General features: G+C 37.4%; 1 protein-coding gene and 1 long non-coding RNA gene across 2 annotated transcripts; both read right to left on the bottom strand.

The window, feature by feature from the left end:
- Positions 1-639: 639 nt before the first annotated feature.
- Positions 640-5163, bottom strand: LOC144965599 (uncharacterized). Its single transcript, XM_078901138.1, has 2 exons — positions 1579-5163; positions 640-1043 (listed from the first exon to the last, which is right to left on the bottom strand). Exon 1 carries the CDS (start codon positions 4737-4739, stop codon positions 2319-2321), a length of 2421 nt encoding a protein of 806 aa, XP_078757264.1. The 5' UTR covers positions 4740-5163; the 3' UTR covers positions 640-1043; positions 1579-2318.
- A 728-nt stretch (positions 5164-5891) lies between these two features.
- Positions 5892-7377, bottom strand: LOC144965600 (uncharacterized). The gene is made up of 2 exons (XR_013644066.1): positions 6831-7377; positions 5892-6295 (listed from the first exon to the last, which is right to left on the bottom strand). It is a non-coding gene; the product is annotated as an uncharacterized LOC144965600 (long non-coding RNA).
- Positions 7378-17364: the final 9987 nt, after the last annotated feature.

Genomic DNA, 17364 nt, shown 5'->3' with positions numbered 1-17364 from the left:
TGGATTAAAAGGATAAGAAACTTGAATTTCTTTGTAAGAAACTGTATAGAATTCTTCATCATAACGAATAGAATTTAACCTCAAATTTCATATAATTTGTGGTATTAAATTAAATTTCTAGGACTTGTAATACCCAGTCATAATATCAATTTGAGATGTTGGGTGACAAATATCATTTAATCCAATATGAAATCACTACCGACTTGGAAGATCAGAGTAACGATATACATAAGACCTGATGACAATCGAGAATATTGATGACTCAAGTCATCAATGAGGTCTTATGAGAGGGTGATTCAGATGCCAAAAAGTTAAATTAACATTTAAACAATTAGAATATAACATTTTAGAAGGTATTTGTTTACTACAGAAGGAACCTATGAATCCAAAGGACAGCCAGGACACCTGTGGCGGGTTGCGTGTTAATTTTGTGGGATCGAGTCCAACCGATAGCTCAATGGTCTGGATTCGAACTAGTATGCGCGCTATGGCTCTCGATACTAGCCGCACCACTCAACCTATATCACAAACGGCTCAGGTTTGATCTAGGGGTGATTAAGAATTGCCTTAGGGTCCCTTATAACTTAATTGTATTAATAACAAGTGATTCAAGACAATAGTAACGCCCAAATGCAATAATAACAATTCTATACATAAAGTTTAATTAGATTGTTACAGGAAAAGATAGAAAGAATAAGTATTTATTTAATATCAGGAAGAATAGCTCTAATTGAGTGGATCTAATCTATTATATATTTATTTGTTTACTTTGATATAATCATATGTGTCTGTGGAAAATACATTTGAAAATGGTATAAGCCCGTTTGGCTTATCTTTATCCCGTCGGCTTGCTTGACTGAGGCAAATGTATCAGCTAGTTCCAGGGTTGGCGCCTGCTTTGCAGAGTTTTCTGGACATCACAACAGTGTGTTGTAGTTAGGCTGACATCAGGGGTTTACCGCTGTTCAAGGACTGGGATGCAGGGATTCGGCACAACTGGGTGCTCCAACGACACGGAAAGGGACCAGGAAAATGGCCAGGACCTTCAAGTTGAGAGTTAAAACAACAAGGTCTTAGAGCCAATCGAGTTTGTCTTTCGCCACCGAATCGTCCTTGAGCGACACATCATAATAGCCTTTATTTGCCGACAAAGGCAAGGAGAAGCAGTAACTTCATGATAATGGGAGTTAGTATATGTTTTAAACATCAACTGACAGTCGAGCTATCTTACATGATGAGAATTTAACAGGGTTGTGTCCCTGGTATTTCTTTATTTATTTTTTATTAATTATAATTGAGGTTATGATGTGTGGCCGGCGATTGGCGGTGGGGTACAGACATTCAAGCAATATGCATATTGAATATAAATGAAATAATAACATAGATCATAAACAACTGTTAACTATAAAATAAGATACATATAGATATATTTTGTACAGGTATTCCAACTTACGAACATCCATGGAATAGCACAATTAAAATATATACACAAACTATAATATTTATAATAGATAGATTAAATTGAATTCACAGTAATATCTCGTTCAACTTTGAATGTTAACTAATAATTCATTTTACCTCCAGCCGAGATAGACAAACTTTTACAAGTTTGAAATTGGAGAGATAGCTCTTTTCTCGTGGGCTTCTTAGCGTGTGTGTGATCAGATTCAGATATGAATTTGGTTTTGTGAAACGAAAATAGCCAATCAGAAGAATTTCCTGTTTTAGATAGCCAATGATATCCAGATGCGTTGGTAAGAAATAATAACGGATAATTACCGGAGAGCTAGACCTTAATTGTAATTTTAGCTACTCTTGAACGAGACAAGGACCTCAGGGCATATGCACGATGGCGACTTGTTTGGAAAAGGTAATTAGCAGGAGGCATGAATACAATGGGCAGACAATTTGAACAGGTAAATAAGCCTTAAGCTGAAAGTGAGTGTTCCGTTATACAATGGAAATGTTTCCCCACCTAACGACCAAAATTTCCGTTAGAAAGATTTGGGGCTTTATTGGAGAAAAGCTGTCCATGTTTGAGTATTTTTAATGGAGGTGTTGATCAAATATATGTCTCGTCCACTAGGTTTGAAGTGGTTTTAAAAGAGACGATGACGAATGATAAAGAAATCACGCAGTGAGAGAAAATCGCTCGTCACATTCTCCCCCTCTTGAAAAATCTCCTTGTGAGATTAAAATTAAGTCTCGTTTAAAATCATCTGAGAATTGTGGACAATAAGATAGTACTGGAGGTACAGTTATGTTTTTGTGACGTCATCGGATAAGAGATGAACTATTGTCGGGTCATTGAGGTCAGGTTATAGCAAAGTAGAGGCTATTCCTATTTTGCTTGCGGCAGTCCTCAGAATGAAAGGTTTGTTGGGGTCAGGTAAGCGCAGCACGGGTTGTGACGTCATAGTCCTTTTTATAGCGCAGAAATTGTCCTCGCAGTGTGAAGCGTTCCTGGTTTGTCCAACATTTTTAAATTCAGGAGTTATTGTTCCTCCCTGATTTCGTTGCTTGGCAACATTATGATTCCTTATCTTGGCATCATTTTGATTTCTTATCTTGGTATCATGTTGATTCCATATCTTTGATACATTTGGATTCTGTTTCTTGGCCTCATTTTGATCCAGATTGTGTGAAACATTCTTGCTGCGTTTCCCGGTATCATTCTGACTCCAATTCTGTGAAACCTCGTGAGTCCATTTACATGTATCATCTTTATTCCATCGCTTGAGATCATTTTTATTCCGTCTCTTTGTGCGTGAATAATGTCTCATGATGTTTGCGCCCGTGCATTGGACGGGAGCGTTTACAGTCCTAATCGAACCTAAGGTTACTGGAGCTGTGTTTATTTGATCTGGTTTCCATTGGCATTTTTGACATGACTTTATATGGCTCTTGATGTCATCCGAAATACCAGGCCAGAAATAGTGAGCTGAGATGCGCTCCGTTGTGGCAGCGATTCCCACATGTCCTTTGAAAGGTATGTTGTGTCCCATGTCTAGAATCTGTCGGCGATGTGTAGAGGGGACGACGAGCTGATGGCGTTTTTTGCCAGAGACTCTGTATAACAACTCTTGTTGTATTATGAATTCTCCCTTTCTATTCTTATCACTAGCTTCCGTCACTTTGGCGAAGTAGCGTGAGAGAGTCGTGTCCTCGGTCTGTGCCTTCCTCATTCCCTTTGGTCCAGGATTTTGTGATAACGGCGGCATATTCCGTTGATCCTGTGCTCTTGTCCTTATGTGACAGGCGTGAAATGGGTGTTTGGGCGTTCCGAGAAATACGTATTTGCATCCAAGGATGAGAGGGTGAGTAGGTGCGTCTAGTACTCCTGCAGGTATAGTTCCTACTACGTATGGAGAGGTTATTTCGATATTGGCTATCGGAAGTGGCAGAGATGGGCTGTCTGTAGTGGCGCATTGAATCTCGATAATCTCGCCTGTGAATTGGTCCGGCCGAACCAAGTCGCGAGCTACAACCGCGTGATAGTCTAATCCCGTGTCGTAGAGAACGGTCACATTCTGTTCATTTACTTTGACTGTGTCAATGACTGGAGGGTGATTCGAAGATTCTTTTGTTTTATGAAGTGGGTGGTTCCCAACTGTGCGACCTACGTTTACACTGACAGGTTTTCCCTTTTGATGACCGTTACGTTTGTTGTCGCGACGGCATTCCTCTAACAAATGTCCCTTCATATTACAGTTCTTGCAGTATACGTGTTGTTTGTGTTGTGTTGTGTTACTTCTTTCGTATTGGTTATTGTTGTTCTTCTTTTCATATGGTGGTGGAGATGTAGCTCTATCTTCATGTGAGGTGGATGGGTTTTGAATCCGGTGTTGTCTCCTTTCTGTGAGGTGATTTTCTTGCGCTGTGGCAAAACGGTCAGCACATGTTACTATATCGTCCAGTTTATGAGCGCCTTGCTCATCGACAAAACGACGGACATCCAGGGGCATTGCATCTCTTAGCTGTTCCACCATGATAAGCTGGTTTAATCCCTCATAGGTGTCTGGGTTGCCAGATAGTTTCAACCATTGTTGGAGGCTGAGTTGTAGATGATCTGCCAACTGGTGGTATGTTTCATGCCTGTCCTTCCTTAATGTTCGGAATCTTCTACGGTAGGATTCTGCGCTGACATCAAAGTGTCTCAGTAGGGATGACTTTAGCTCCTGAAAGTTATTTTTGTTGTCCTGTGTCAGGCGAGAGTAAACATCATAGGCTTTGCCCTTGAGATGCTGAGACGCTTTGAGTGCCCATTTGTCCTCCGGAAGATCATATGAGATCGCTAACTCCTGGAATCGCGTTAACCATTGATCAATCCCTTCAATGTGTGGGTTGAAAGTTTCTACCGGGAACGACATTACTTTATCAATACTTCCATTTCCCTGACTAGATGGAATGGGGGTATGGGTAGAGAGCCTGTTTTCTGCCATGTCTCTTGTTAAAGAAACTTCTATTTCCTTTTGGCGTGTGCGCTGCATTTCTGCCTGAGCACGCTCTCTCTCCGCCTGAGCACGCTCTCTCTCCAGTTCCAGATCTTTGTCTCTCAAAGCCTGTTCATGTTTCCTTTTTTCCTCCTCCTCTAGTCTCGCACGCTTCTCTTCCTCCTCGAGTCTAATAATCTCCCTTTCTGCGTTTTCATTGACATAGGCAGATAACTGTTCACCAGAAAGGCCCAATTCTTTTCCTAACTGGATAAACTCGCGTCTAATTGTAACACCAGTAGCCATGGCTGATAAATTACAGATTGAAGAACTGCAGAAGGTGAATGAGAATGATGCGATAGATGGAGTTGAACCAGAAAGAGTAAGGCAGAAAGTAAACAAATAGAACTTTGCCAGTAAGGGTTAAATATGAATGAAGAATTCTGCAGCACAGATAATGAATGATAGTGAAGTAAGTGACAACACACTGTTGAAAAGCAAGGTTTCGCTAAGCCAAATTTCAATATATGACACACACAGTCACACAATACTGAGAAAGAGTAGTTATTGCCTGGGGCTTAATTTGGCGTGCTCGTGTCAATAGAGAGATAATACTATTTACCGTTACACGTGTAAACAACAACTTGCAAGATGGCCTAACTTGAAGTTAGAGTGACTGTAATTTTTAATTAAGATATGTTTAACTTAATTTTTGAAAGGGGGGGGGGGGGTATTCTCGGCAGGGGGAGGGGGTTACTCTCGGCTGGAGGTCCAAAATTTTATGGCAACAATGGCATAAAAAAGTGGCAATGAAATAACAATTTATGTTTTGTAAACTGCTTTAAAATTACGTTGCCTAATTATGCATAATTAAAATAACATGGTTGTCATAATCATAATCATAAATCAGTGTTAGTAAACTAATTATAGATTAGTGAAAATATAGAAAAATGGGCATGTTCCAATTTCAAATGTAACCACAGTGACTTTTCAATAATAAACAAGATTTCTTCCCTATGATATTTGTAATTAATTAATCAAATGATTTATTGATTGGTTTGATTTAAGGTAGATATATTTACGAGCCCCCAATGTAATAGAATGCTATTGTTAAATTGAGATAGTAGCAGAAGTAAAGAATGGGTGTTTAAATATTATATCTAGATTAATGACTCACATATTATATTATATTAAAGATTCATAATCCCGGACGAGCCTACCATTTTGTGGCGGCTTGCGTGTTAATTTTGTGGGATCGAGTCCAACCGATAGCTCAATGGTCTGGATTCGAACTAGTATGCGCGCTATGGCTCTCGTTACTAGCCGCACCACTCAACCTATATCACAAACGGCTCAGGTTTGATCTAGGGGTGATTAAGAATTGCCTTAGGGTCCCTTATAACTTAATTGTATTAATAACAAGTGAGTCAAGACAATAGTAACGCCCAAATGCAATAATAACAATTCTATACATAAAGTTTAATTAGATTGTTACAGGAAAAGATAGAAAGAATAAGTATTTATTTAATATCAGGAAGAATAGCTCTAATTGAGTGGATCTAATCTATTATATATTTATTTGTTTACTTTGATATAATCATATGTGTCTGTGGAAAATACATTTGAAAATGGTATAAGCCCGTTTGGCTTATCTTTATCCCGTCGGCTTGCTTGACTGAGGCAAATGTATCAGCTAGTTCCAGGGTTGGCGCCTGCTTTGCAGAGTTTTCTGGACATCACAACAGTGTGTTGTAGTTAGGCTGACATCAGGGGTTTACCGCTGTTCAAGGACTGGGATGCAGGGATTCGGCACAACTGGGTGCTCCAACGACACGGAAAGGGACCAGGAAAATGGCCAGGACCTTCAAGTTGAGAGTTAAAACAACAAGGTCTTAGAGCCAATCGAGTTTGTCTTTCGCCACCGAATCGTCCTTGAGCGACACATCATAATAGCCTTTATTTGCCGACAAAGGCAAGGAGAAGCAGTAACTTCATGATAATGGGAGTTAGTATATGTTTTAAACATCAACTGACAGTCGAGCTATCTTACATGATGAGAATTTAACAGGGTTGTGTCCCTGGTATTTCTTTATTTATTTTTTATTAATTATAATTGAGGTTATGATGTGTGGCCGGCGATTGGCGGTGGGGTACAGACATTCAAGCAATATGCATATTGAATATAAATGAAATAATAACATAGATCATAAACAACTGTTAACTATAAAATAAGATACATATAGATATATTTTGTACAGGTATTCCAACTTACGAACATCCATGGAATAGCACAATTAAAATATATACACAAACTATAATATTTATAATAGATAGATTAAATTGAATTCACAGTAATATCTCGTTCAACTTTGAATGTTAACCAATAATTCATTTTACCTCCAGCCGAGATAGACAAACTTTTACAAGTTTGAAATTGGAGAGATAGCTCTTTTCTCGTGGGCTTCTTAGCGTGTGTGTGATCAGATTCAGATATGAATTTGGTTTTGTGAAACGAAAATAGCCAATCAGAAGAATTTCCTGTTTTAGATAGCCAATGATATCCAGATGCGTTGGTAAGAAATAATAACGGATAATTACCGGAGAGCTAGACCTTAATTGTAATTTTAGCTACTCTTGAACGAGACAAGGACCTCAGGGCATATGCACGATGGCGACTTGTTTGGAAAAGGTAATTAGCAGGAGGCATGAATACAATGGGCAGACAATTTGAACAGGTAAATAAGCCTTAAGCTGAAAGTGAGTGTTCCGTTATACAATGGAAATGTTTCCCCACCTAACGACCAAAATTTCCGTTAGAAAGATTTGGGGCTTTATTGGAGAAAAGCTGTCCATGTTTGAGTATTTTTAATGGAGGTGTTGATCAAATATATGTCTCGTCCACTAGGTTTGAAGTGGTTTTAAAAGAGACGATGACGAATGATAAAGAAATCACGCAGTGAGAGAAAATTGCTCGTCACAACACCAAACATCTGTCTTGGAGAGAATTGCCAGCTTATGCCAACCACCAGGAAATTGAAGCTTTCGTATTTTAGCAACATCAAAAGCTACTCCTCGGTAAAAAAAAAAAAAAAGCTTTGCATGGAGAGTGCTTGCGAGGACAAGCGGAGCAAAGAGAGGCGAAGAAGGAGATAGTCTCAAGTTATGACGATCTATCCAGGACTAAAACTCATTACCGAACTCGTTTACCGTCGCAAACCCGCCCGGAAGCTTCGTCACAACGCACCGTTCAACCAGATGCTCTGCTCTTTCGGGCTCTTGACCACAACAGGTACATATTGGACAAGTGGCAAGTCCCCACTGATGTTGTGAGCGTGCTGTTAAGCAGGGTGCCACCCAATGTCTCCTCTTGCTGGTGGAAAAGCCTGTCAACTTCTCCACCGGTTTCGAGGAACCGATGTCCCCGCCCCCTCGAGGGGATTGAATTCGTCCAAAACGACTTCCTGCTCGTATATGCAGCTCTGTTCGAAGTCGGGGAAGCTACGTACAAGAGTTGCTGGGACTTGTTTCGGCTCAAATCAGGGGCATCGTCCATTATGCGCTTGAAAGGGGTATCCTCATCCCCCCCCCCTCTCTCTCTCTCTCTCTCTCTCTCTCTCTCTCTCTCTCTCTCTCTCTCTTTGATCTTATTAAGCCAGTTGTTTGTAATCGTCACTCGTCTGACATCGGGGGACTGGATTGCTGCCATTATAGGGCCCCATTCTCTAGGCGTTCCTGACACCATGTGCAGGATTTGCGAAGTTTCACATGTACCTCATGGATCACCTACTACGTGTCTTTGGTGGGGCTACTTGAGTCATATTAGGGCCAAAGGAGTAATTCTGGTTGACCGTCACTAGACTATCCCGGATGTCCGCCTATAAGCGGGCGCCTTGAACAGTCCACCCTGATATGTGACAAATGGAGATCCAACCTGGTGCCCGAATGGCCGAAAAAAATAGTAGATATTCTTCACTTTAAGAGACTGCGTTCATTTCCCTAAAAATGACACAATATCATAAAGCAATATTTGTTGCTACTTGAAGCTTGATGAGATAAATAACAGTAATTGAATGGAATAAAACTTCAATTTAATCTATGAAGACAAATGGTGTGAATGTTCCGGGTTTTCCTTTGTCAGCTAAACAATAGCAAAATAACAAACGGGGAAAAAATGAAAAATTCCTGATTCTGATGACTTTGACTTTCAATTCTAATTTTCCATTCCGAAGCAATACTGGATTTACGCGTAGGTCAAAATATTAGGTGGCAATCTTGAGAGTTCGACATGTCAGTTGATAGCTTTAGAAAGGCAACTTTTGCAAATCAACTGTGTGATTATTTTTTTTTAAAAAAGCAACTCAGTAAAACAAGACGAGCAACAACCGTGTGAGTTATTAAGAGAGGCAAATGTTGAGACACTAAAAATCGAATTTTGTCTTCAGTGTCTCATTCATCGTGTTTTATTACACTTCTTCTTAACTTAACTAAACTTTCATATTTTTAATAAATATTCTCGTAGAATGAATTTTCTGCAGTTTTAAAACAATTGGTCATATTTATTAATAACCATGGCGCAACATCAAAACATCGTCAACATCGAAACGGTTTTGCATCAAAACAGATGAAACATCAGTCTGTTGACTGAGAAGCATAATGCCCCTTTAGTCAGTGAGACAAACGATACCACCAACATAACTTGCTTCATGAGTGTATCAACATGCTGATTTTTGTTTTTGATTTTTTTTAAAAAAAATTTTTGCCTGCTGCTGCTATAAGAAACGGTATCGGGCTGATCTCGTTCACACGACGGTTCCACTTACAAAGATGTCATGTTCAACAAAATGACAAATTGCCTTTATATTAATAGATACATGTGATACATATGCACATTGTTGTAAACGTTTCTTTTTGCCTGTTCGTGTTGGCCCGATCTCACAACTTACGGTCGAGCCACCGAGACCATCAAAAAAGAAAGAAAGAAAGAGAGAGAGAGAGAGAGAGAGAGAGAGAGAGAGAGAGAGAGAGAGAGAGAGAGAGAGAGAGAGAGAGAGAGAAGGTTAGAAAGAGAGAGGGTTTGGGGTTCAAAGAGAAGAGATAGAGGGGAACACACACACACACACACACAGAGAGAGAGAGAGAGAGAGAGAGAGAGAGAGAGAGAGAGAGAGAGAGAGTTGTAATATCGCAGCCCTCACGGTGGAAAAGAATATAGATGGAGGGAACCCGCTTTAAGTTTCCTTCTCTAATGGTGAGAGCTCTGATAGGGCAACAGATTTCTAAAATTATAGTTATGAAAGATGAGAAATTCGAAACTCCATCAAGAAGCTTTTTTTTTTAGTTTTACATTTGTAACCAATCGTCTCAAAACGGCGATATATTGAGATTGAAACCGATGCTCAAGATTGAACCTTAATCTGAACTCGTAATAATCTGAGTTTTAAAAAATGACGTCATTGAGGAGCGTGAGTTTGGTTTCTAAAACTTCAAAGAATAATAAACGGAAAAAAGGAAAAATTCCTAATTCTGATTACTTTGACTTTAAACTCTAATTTCTTCATCTATTCCATTCCGACGCAATACTGGATTTACTCATTGGGGCAAAATAAAAGGTGGAAATTTTGAGAGTTCGACATGTCAGTTGATGGCTAAAGAAAGGCAACTGTTGCAAATCCACGGTGTGATTTTTTTTTAATCACCACATTCACAGTTAGTAAAAAAAAAAAAAAAAAGACAAGCAACAATCTTGTGAGTTTTTCAGAGAGGCAAATGTTAAAAATCAACTTTTCGTGATAAAAAAAAAACAAAAAAAAAACACAAAAAAACAACTAATTTACAGTAAAACAAGACGAGCAAAAACCTTGTGAGTTCTCATGCCAGTATCAGATAGAGCACAACATATCGCTCCAATTTTAATGATAGTCTTAAGTTGTCTCCACCTGTTGTGGTTTTAAATGAGTCGAAATGAAGTGTGGCGGCGGCGAAGAAACGTACTTTACATGCTAAAAGGGTCATGGGAACAAGAATAATTATGTATCTATTGTTGGCGAGAGAGAATAAGTTGTTTCCACTGGTTGTTAACCATTTAAAGGCGAGGATGAATCCTAATTTCCCCCATTTATTTACCTTGGTACCACTAACCTGCTTGTGCTCTGTAAAAACGAGTATTGATTTCATATTTTGTTCAGGAAACTCGTGCTTAAAATTGTATTGATCGTTATTAAAATAACCGTTATCTTGTCAAAAACTCTCAATCCTGGGACTTCCTTGATTTCCATAAATAAAATATGGACACGATATCTATGATTGATACTGTCTAAATAAATCAATAGTTAAAACTGGGATTATTGAAATGTTAAAATATAGAAAACAAAACATTTAATAAAAAGAGAGGTGATCTTGATATTGTCACAATGCCTACATCTAATATGAATTTCAACAACTATCAAGATAGGGTTTTTTCGTAATCAACATTACGAAGGCATAGATAATAATATAATCTGACAACTCTAAACTGGAGAAAAAATCAAACGACTGGCATAACCCATGTTAGATTGAATTGAAATTGAAGGCCGTCAGTAAAGGTTTAAGAGAAAGAAAATTGTATTCATTTTTTCCCCGATAAAAATCCTGAAAAGGAATGTATGAAACAGTCCCAGACCGAGGCCTTCGTAACTAGCCAAAAAATTGTCATCAAACAAGATGAAAATCACGGGGTAAAAGTTAATTGTGAATTGTAATCACGAGCTCAATAGAATCATTCAATTCCTTCAGCACTTAGAACACCAGCTCACTTTTTACTTCCGTTTGGTGATCGTCATCTTCTTTTGTGACGGATTTTTGGTCAGTATCTGGCCTTAAGTTTACGAAGGCGACGGTCAGACAAAGCAGAAACAAACATAATATACAAGATGAGACAGGCTGATTTTTGATGATGCATCTTTTATTTCAGCTTTGTCTGACACTGTTTCACACACACACCTTTTCAAATTCCTATCTTACACCAGTTCCTGCTTTCTAATTTGTCACTTTTGCCCCAAAAACTTCTGCTTCAAATTATTTGATTTAAAAATAACACTTATTAGCTTGTCAAAAAGTCTTAAATCTAAGACTTCAAACAATGGGACTTTTTAACAAGTTGAGGCTATTTTCATCGAGTGTTAGTTAATTTGAAATCATTATTATTTCTGACCAAGATGAAAGAAATGTGTTTTGTCAGTGCACAAATTGAGATATTGATCAATTCTCACAGGAGTCCAACATTTTAATTACCCATTCACTCTTATTTAGGGTTTTATTCCATATTACAACCAACGCTTGAGATGGAGAGAGAGGGATAGACATAGAGATAGATGGTTAGATAGATAAAAAGATATATAGATAGATTAGATAGATAGATAGATAGATAGATAGATAGATAGATAGATAGATAGATAGATAGATAGATAGATAGATAGATAGATAGATAGATAGATAGATAGATGGATAGATATATATAAAAATAGATAGATAGATGGTTAGATAGATAGATAGATAGATAGATAGATAAATAGATAGATAGATAGATAGATAGATAGATAGATAGATAGATAGATAGATAGATAGATAGATAGATGGATGGATAGATATATATAAAAATAGATAGATAGATAGATAGATAGATAGATAGATAGATAGATAGATAGATAGATAGATAGATAGATAGATAGATAGATAGATAGATAGATAAACTGTATTATCCAGACTATAAAAGTTCATGGTTACAGATAGTTTTGTGTGTTGATCCGTTATACTTCCGGACGGCAATACGCCTCAACAGTCATGACGTCATTCCCCTCGTAATGATGCATGGTAACTTAGTAACTGGCTCTAAACTATCGGAACAATGGCGGACGCCCTTATGAAATATTTCTCCGACGAGCATAAAAGTGTATCCAGAGGAGAAAAACATTATAAATATGATCATGTTTTGACTTTTATACATTCTGATCACATGACATATGAAAAGTTCTAGCCAGCATGAAGAATAAACAGTACCGATTTTCTTGATTGAAACCAATTTGTGAGCTTCTTAGCCAAGCGCAAACTTTCTATACTATCTATAGATAGTTTGCGCTTGGCTAAGAAGCTCCCAACATTGCTGTCCGGAAGTATAACGGATCAACACACAAAACTATTTGTAACCATCAACTTTGATAGTCTGGATAATACAGTCAAGTGAGAATTACTCATAAACGTGGACGGCATAAAAAAAAATTAAAAAAACAATAACAAAGACCTGAGTAATGTCAACTTCGTTCTATCTATAAGTTGAAGAAGGCTTAGTCTATTCAAGTGATCCAATTTTGCAATTTTCAATCGCAAAAAGTTAATCAAATCGACAATTTCTTAGGCATTCTTATTAAAATATGTATTGATTGCAGGCAAAATATTATATTCAATTCTAAATAACTATTTAAAGTAAGGCTGTAATATCTTGTGAATAGCCACAATTCCTGAGCCAAAACCAAACCGTCAGGAGAAAAAAATCTTAAAGAACTTAAGAGCGGAAACCAATAAATCAACCAATTCGTCTATTGGAAGCGGCCATGCGGTCGTACATCATTACATAACAAGGCATCGTAGAGGGAACCTGTGTTTTAAGGGGTTCCCAGCGTGTAAAAATTTGTTCCACCTAAATTATGGCGACGTGAGCAGTTACCCTTTTTCTGGCAGGGTTCGTTTATACTCAAATCTGACAAAAGCTTTTGCCTTTTTTCACCAATAGAGCAGAAACAGCAGTTCTTCTTCTTCTTCTTCTTCTTCTTCTTCTTCTTCTTCTTCTTCTTCTTCTTCTTCTTCTTCTTCTTCTTCTTCTTCTTCTTCTCCTTCTATTTCTTCTTCTTCTTCTTCGCGTTCGCGTTCGCTCAGATGGTAAGTCCAGATTATGTTGCTGTCCTCTGGAGATTCTCGGTTCAACCGTCGCTTTCGTATAAACTTTAGGCCTGATACTGACCAAAAAAAATAAAAAGCAAGGATACGTCACAAAAGAAGATGACGATCACCAAAAGAAAAGTAAAAAGTGAATTGTTGTGCGAAGTGCTCAAGGAAATAAGTTTTAATTCTATTGGTTGGGTTATTAATTTATTTTTTTAGTGATCTTCGTCTGTTTTAGGGACGTTTTTTATTTGTTTGTTTTTTGTTTGTTTGTTTGTTCTTGTTGTTTTTTTTTCTGTTTTTTTTTTTTTGTGGTTAGTATCAGGCTATGCGTTTATTAAGGCTATGGTTCAATATGGGCTTAATAAATAAAGCTTCTAAAAAGCCCGGGTTGCATGGCTGTAACTGCTATATAATTGGTAAACCAGCTATGTTCAGATGGGATTCAAATACATAATCATAAAAATCATGACTTGAAAAACAAAACTTCTCGCTGTTTAAGGGTTAACAGGTTCCCAGCATGTACAAATTTGTTCTAGCTAAATTATGGCGACATGAGTTAAATGGTGCCTGACTTGGAAAAACTAACTTACAGTCGGAGTGATCATTTCCCTTTCAAGTCTAGATGTTTTAGACTTTTGTTCCTGTCATTTTCACGCATCCTTTTACATTGCTCGCCGTCTACGGAAGCGTTGCTTCATCAGATCTGCTGCAGTGTGTGAATGTTGAGTAATATGTTGTTGTTGTTTGGCTTTTGTTATTCTTCCTTACAGATGTTTAAATGAAATCCAACTTCTAAAAATAAAACAAATGACTTTAAAACTACGCGCCCTTTCAACCACGCCCCCCCCCCCCCCCCCCTACCCAAAATAAAATACTAGGAGACTGTATTTGTATGTTTGAAAGTCGGACACAATAATGGACTTAATTAAATGTTTTCATTGTTTCAGAAGTTTGAGATTATTTTGCGTTTGTCTTAAGAGTTCTTGACCTAACCGTACATCACACATAAGAGCAAAGCCATTGTAGAAATAGAGAGAAGCAAAATTTTGCATTATAATTATCTGACTTAAGGATTTGAATTTTTTTGTATAACAACAACAAAATAAACTAAATGACTAGAGCATACATCGAGCGCAATATCCACTAAACATGCTCAATGCTCTTTACAAAGGGTCCCTGACCAATAGCAACACGTAACATAAAGAACGAGACATGACGCCTGTTACCCGATACTACATTTTGTATTGTCAGAGACAATGCTGTCAACGGCCAGGTACTCATTTTACACCTGAGTACGGTGAGTGAATGTGAGTAAAGAGTCTTTTCCAAGAATACACGATGCGCCGAGCGAGGCTCAAACCCAGGACCTTCCAATCCGAAAGCGATTGTCATACCACAAGACGCACACGGGGTCTCATGCCAAAAGCAACACTTAAACATGTAGGTTGAGACATGACGCTTGTTAAGCGATAGAACATTTTTTGACAGTTGTTAACACTGTTAACGCACTAACTTTACACCTGAGCACGGTGAGGACATGTGCATTTCCCAAGGATTCAAGTATTCGCCGCTCAGATCGGGACTCGTATCCTAGACCTTCCAATCCAATCATAGCACAGGACCCCATACAGCATATTATACGTAAAGGTGCCTCCATTTGTCTTTTATTTATGTGCATATCCATGAGTTGCACGCTATTACGACCTACGTCATTCGTAATCATGGCCAAATAAATTCCTATCTTCGTCATTTTGGTGACGATGCATGACCCATTTACACGGGTGGATAGCCTGTGGATAGCCTATGTCATAACGCATTGTTCATGCTCAGACCTGACCGATACGCGCATAGCTGATGTTATGGGTTTGTAAGACTCTATCAATTATAATTATTATCATTATGATTGGTATGACTTGGACGGTTCTTACATGCATTCTTACATAGCCAATTTTATTGTTTTGTTGGGATCAATTAACGAAGGTAAGCTCAGGGGTAAAACATATTGCGTCAATGGTGTCAGTACTAATGAAAAAAACTCGAGAATTTTATTTTTTCCTTGATACAATGCCAGGTATCAGTCAAACCAACCGATTTTTTAAAACGTGAGCATTTATAATATGACCAATTTTCCACTAAAAGTGCTCAAAGCGCTTTACATGGGCTTCTTAACCAACAGCGCACCGACAATCAATATATTGGACGAGACATAACACGTGTAAGTATATATTACAATTTTGTTCGGAAAGAGACAACACTGTTAACAGGCATGTACTCATTTTACACCTGAGTACGGTGAGAGAATGTGAGTAAAGAGTCTTTTCCAAGTACTCAACTATGCTGCCCAGAGCGGGACTCGAACCCAGGACTTTCCGATCCGAAGTCGAATGTCATAGCACAAGGCCATATGGCCGCAACAACAGTTTCTTTGTAGGCAGAACACTAGTTATTTAAGAGTAATTACATCTGAACCAAACAGACCCAGCTCTCAAACTACCTCTGCTGGAATAACAGAGGGTCCACAAAAAATCTTTACCCACCCGAGAAACGAAAACGGTTCCATTGCTGTGTTAACTACTCAACCAACTGAGGTAACTGAACAATCATGACCACCCCCCTCCCCCCACCCCCTCACCCCCTGCCCTCCTTCCATTCCAATTCCACAATAATAATGGAGTTAAGTGGTTTTAGTCCTCAAGAAGCAGGCACCACCTACATAGCAAACGTTATGGTCTTGTAACAATCGATTACGCTTTTTATTGGCGAATACAAGGGAAGTACTCCGTTCATAGACATATCGTACTCTAGAAAAACCCATATTTAACATTTTGGCCAGAAAACTCGTCCTTCAAATATAAATCGATTTAAATGACCCTCATCTCGACAAAAACTCTCAAACCTGGGACTTCGCATAGTCCCAGGTTCGAGAGTTTTTGCTAAGATGAAGGTCATTTAAATCGATCGATATTTGAAGGACGAGTTTTCTGGCCAAATTTTCAAATAAGTGCTTTTCCATAGTACGGCAGCATAGACAACAATGTAATGTCATCCCTGTTGTTCTGGCATCTTGGTTACGTTCTCTAATAATATAGCCGCTGACATCTTGATTACAAATGAATATTTCTACCAACGAGACTAGGCATGATGGGCATAGTCTTCATTGTTATTACTATGGATATAAGTAATATACAACATTAAGAGAGATAGCCAATGTACTTGAATAAATAAAATATTAATGGTCGCCTAGAAGCGCTGTTTGTATTATTTTGTTCTCTTATCATTTTTTGGAGAAGAATCAAGGAGGAGGAGGAGGAGGAGGAGGATAAATGGAGAAGGAGAGGGTTAGTGATATGACAGATAATAATAATAATAATAATAATAATAATAATAATAATAATAATAATAATAATAATAATAATAATAATAATAATAATAATAATAATAATGATAATAATAATAATAATAATAATAATAATAGTAATATTAATAATAATAATAATAATAATAATAATAATAATAATAATAATAATAATAATAATAATAATAATAATAATAATAATAATAATAATAATAACAATAGTGTACTTTATTCATCTAAAAGTAAATTTTTGTACAGACGTATAAAATGCCGACAATGATACATACACAAACATAATATACGTAAATATAATGTGGTAAAGTAAAATTTGGTAATAGGTATATATAGTATAATGATATTGTAGGCTGTAAGAATAATTACATAGTGTAAATTAAGGGACATAGAGATTATAAAAGTGTAAAGATATAAATATCTAGAAAAGGTACATTGATGTCAACATATAAGAAAAAAAAAAGATCATTAAAAAGCTAAGAATTAGTTACAGTGTAATACTATTTTAAATTGACTGAGAAAAATTACATAGTATAAATTACATGGCATGTAATGTAGAATAAAAAGGTCAATAGAAAAGTTGTAGTAAGCGATTTTATAAATTGATGTTTAAAAAATGGTGGGTATGGAGTAATTTTAAAGAACAAG

The sequence above is a fragment of the Berghia stephanieae genome, chromosome 2, assembly GCF_034508935.2.
Source record: "Berghia stephanieae isolate SIO BIC M18660-M18661 chromosome 2, UCSD_Bste_1.3, whole genome shotgun sequence".
Taxonomy (NCBI): domain Eukaryota; kingdom Metazoa; phylum Mollusca; class Gastropoda; order Nudibranchia; family Aeolidiidae; genus Berghia; species Berghia stephanieae.
Note: the sequence above shows the minus strand (reverse complement) of the source record. Positions and strands in the feature narration are given on the sequence as shown.

Bases quoted from the DNA above. Each gene is read 5' to 3' on its own strand.
- LOC144965599 (XM_078901138.1), bottom strand. From the start codon at position 4,739: ATGGCTACTGGTGTTACAATTAGACGCGAGTTTATCCAGTTAGGAAAA.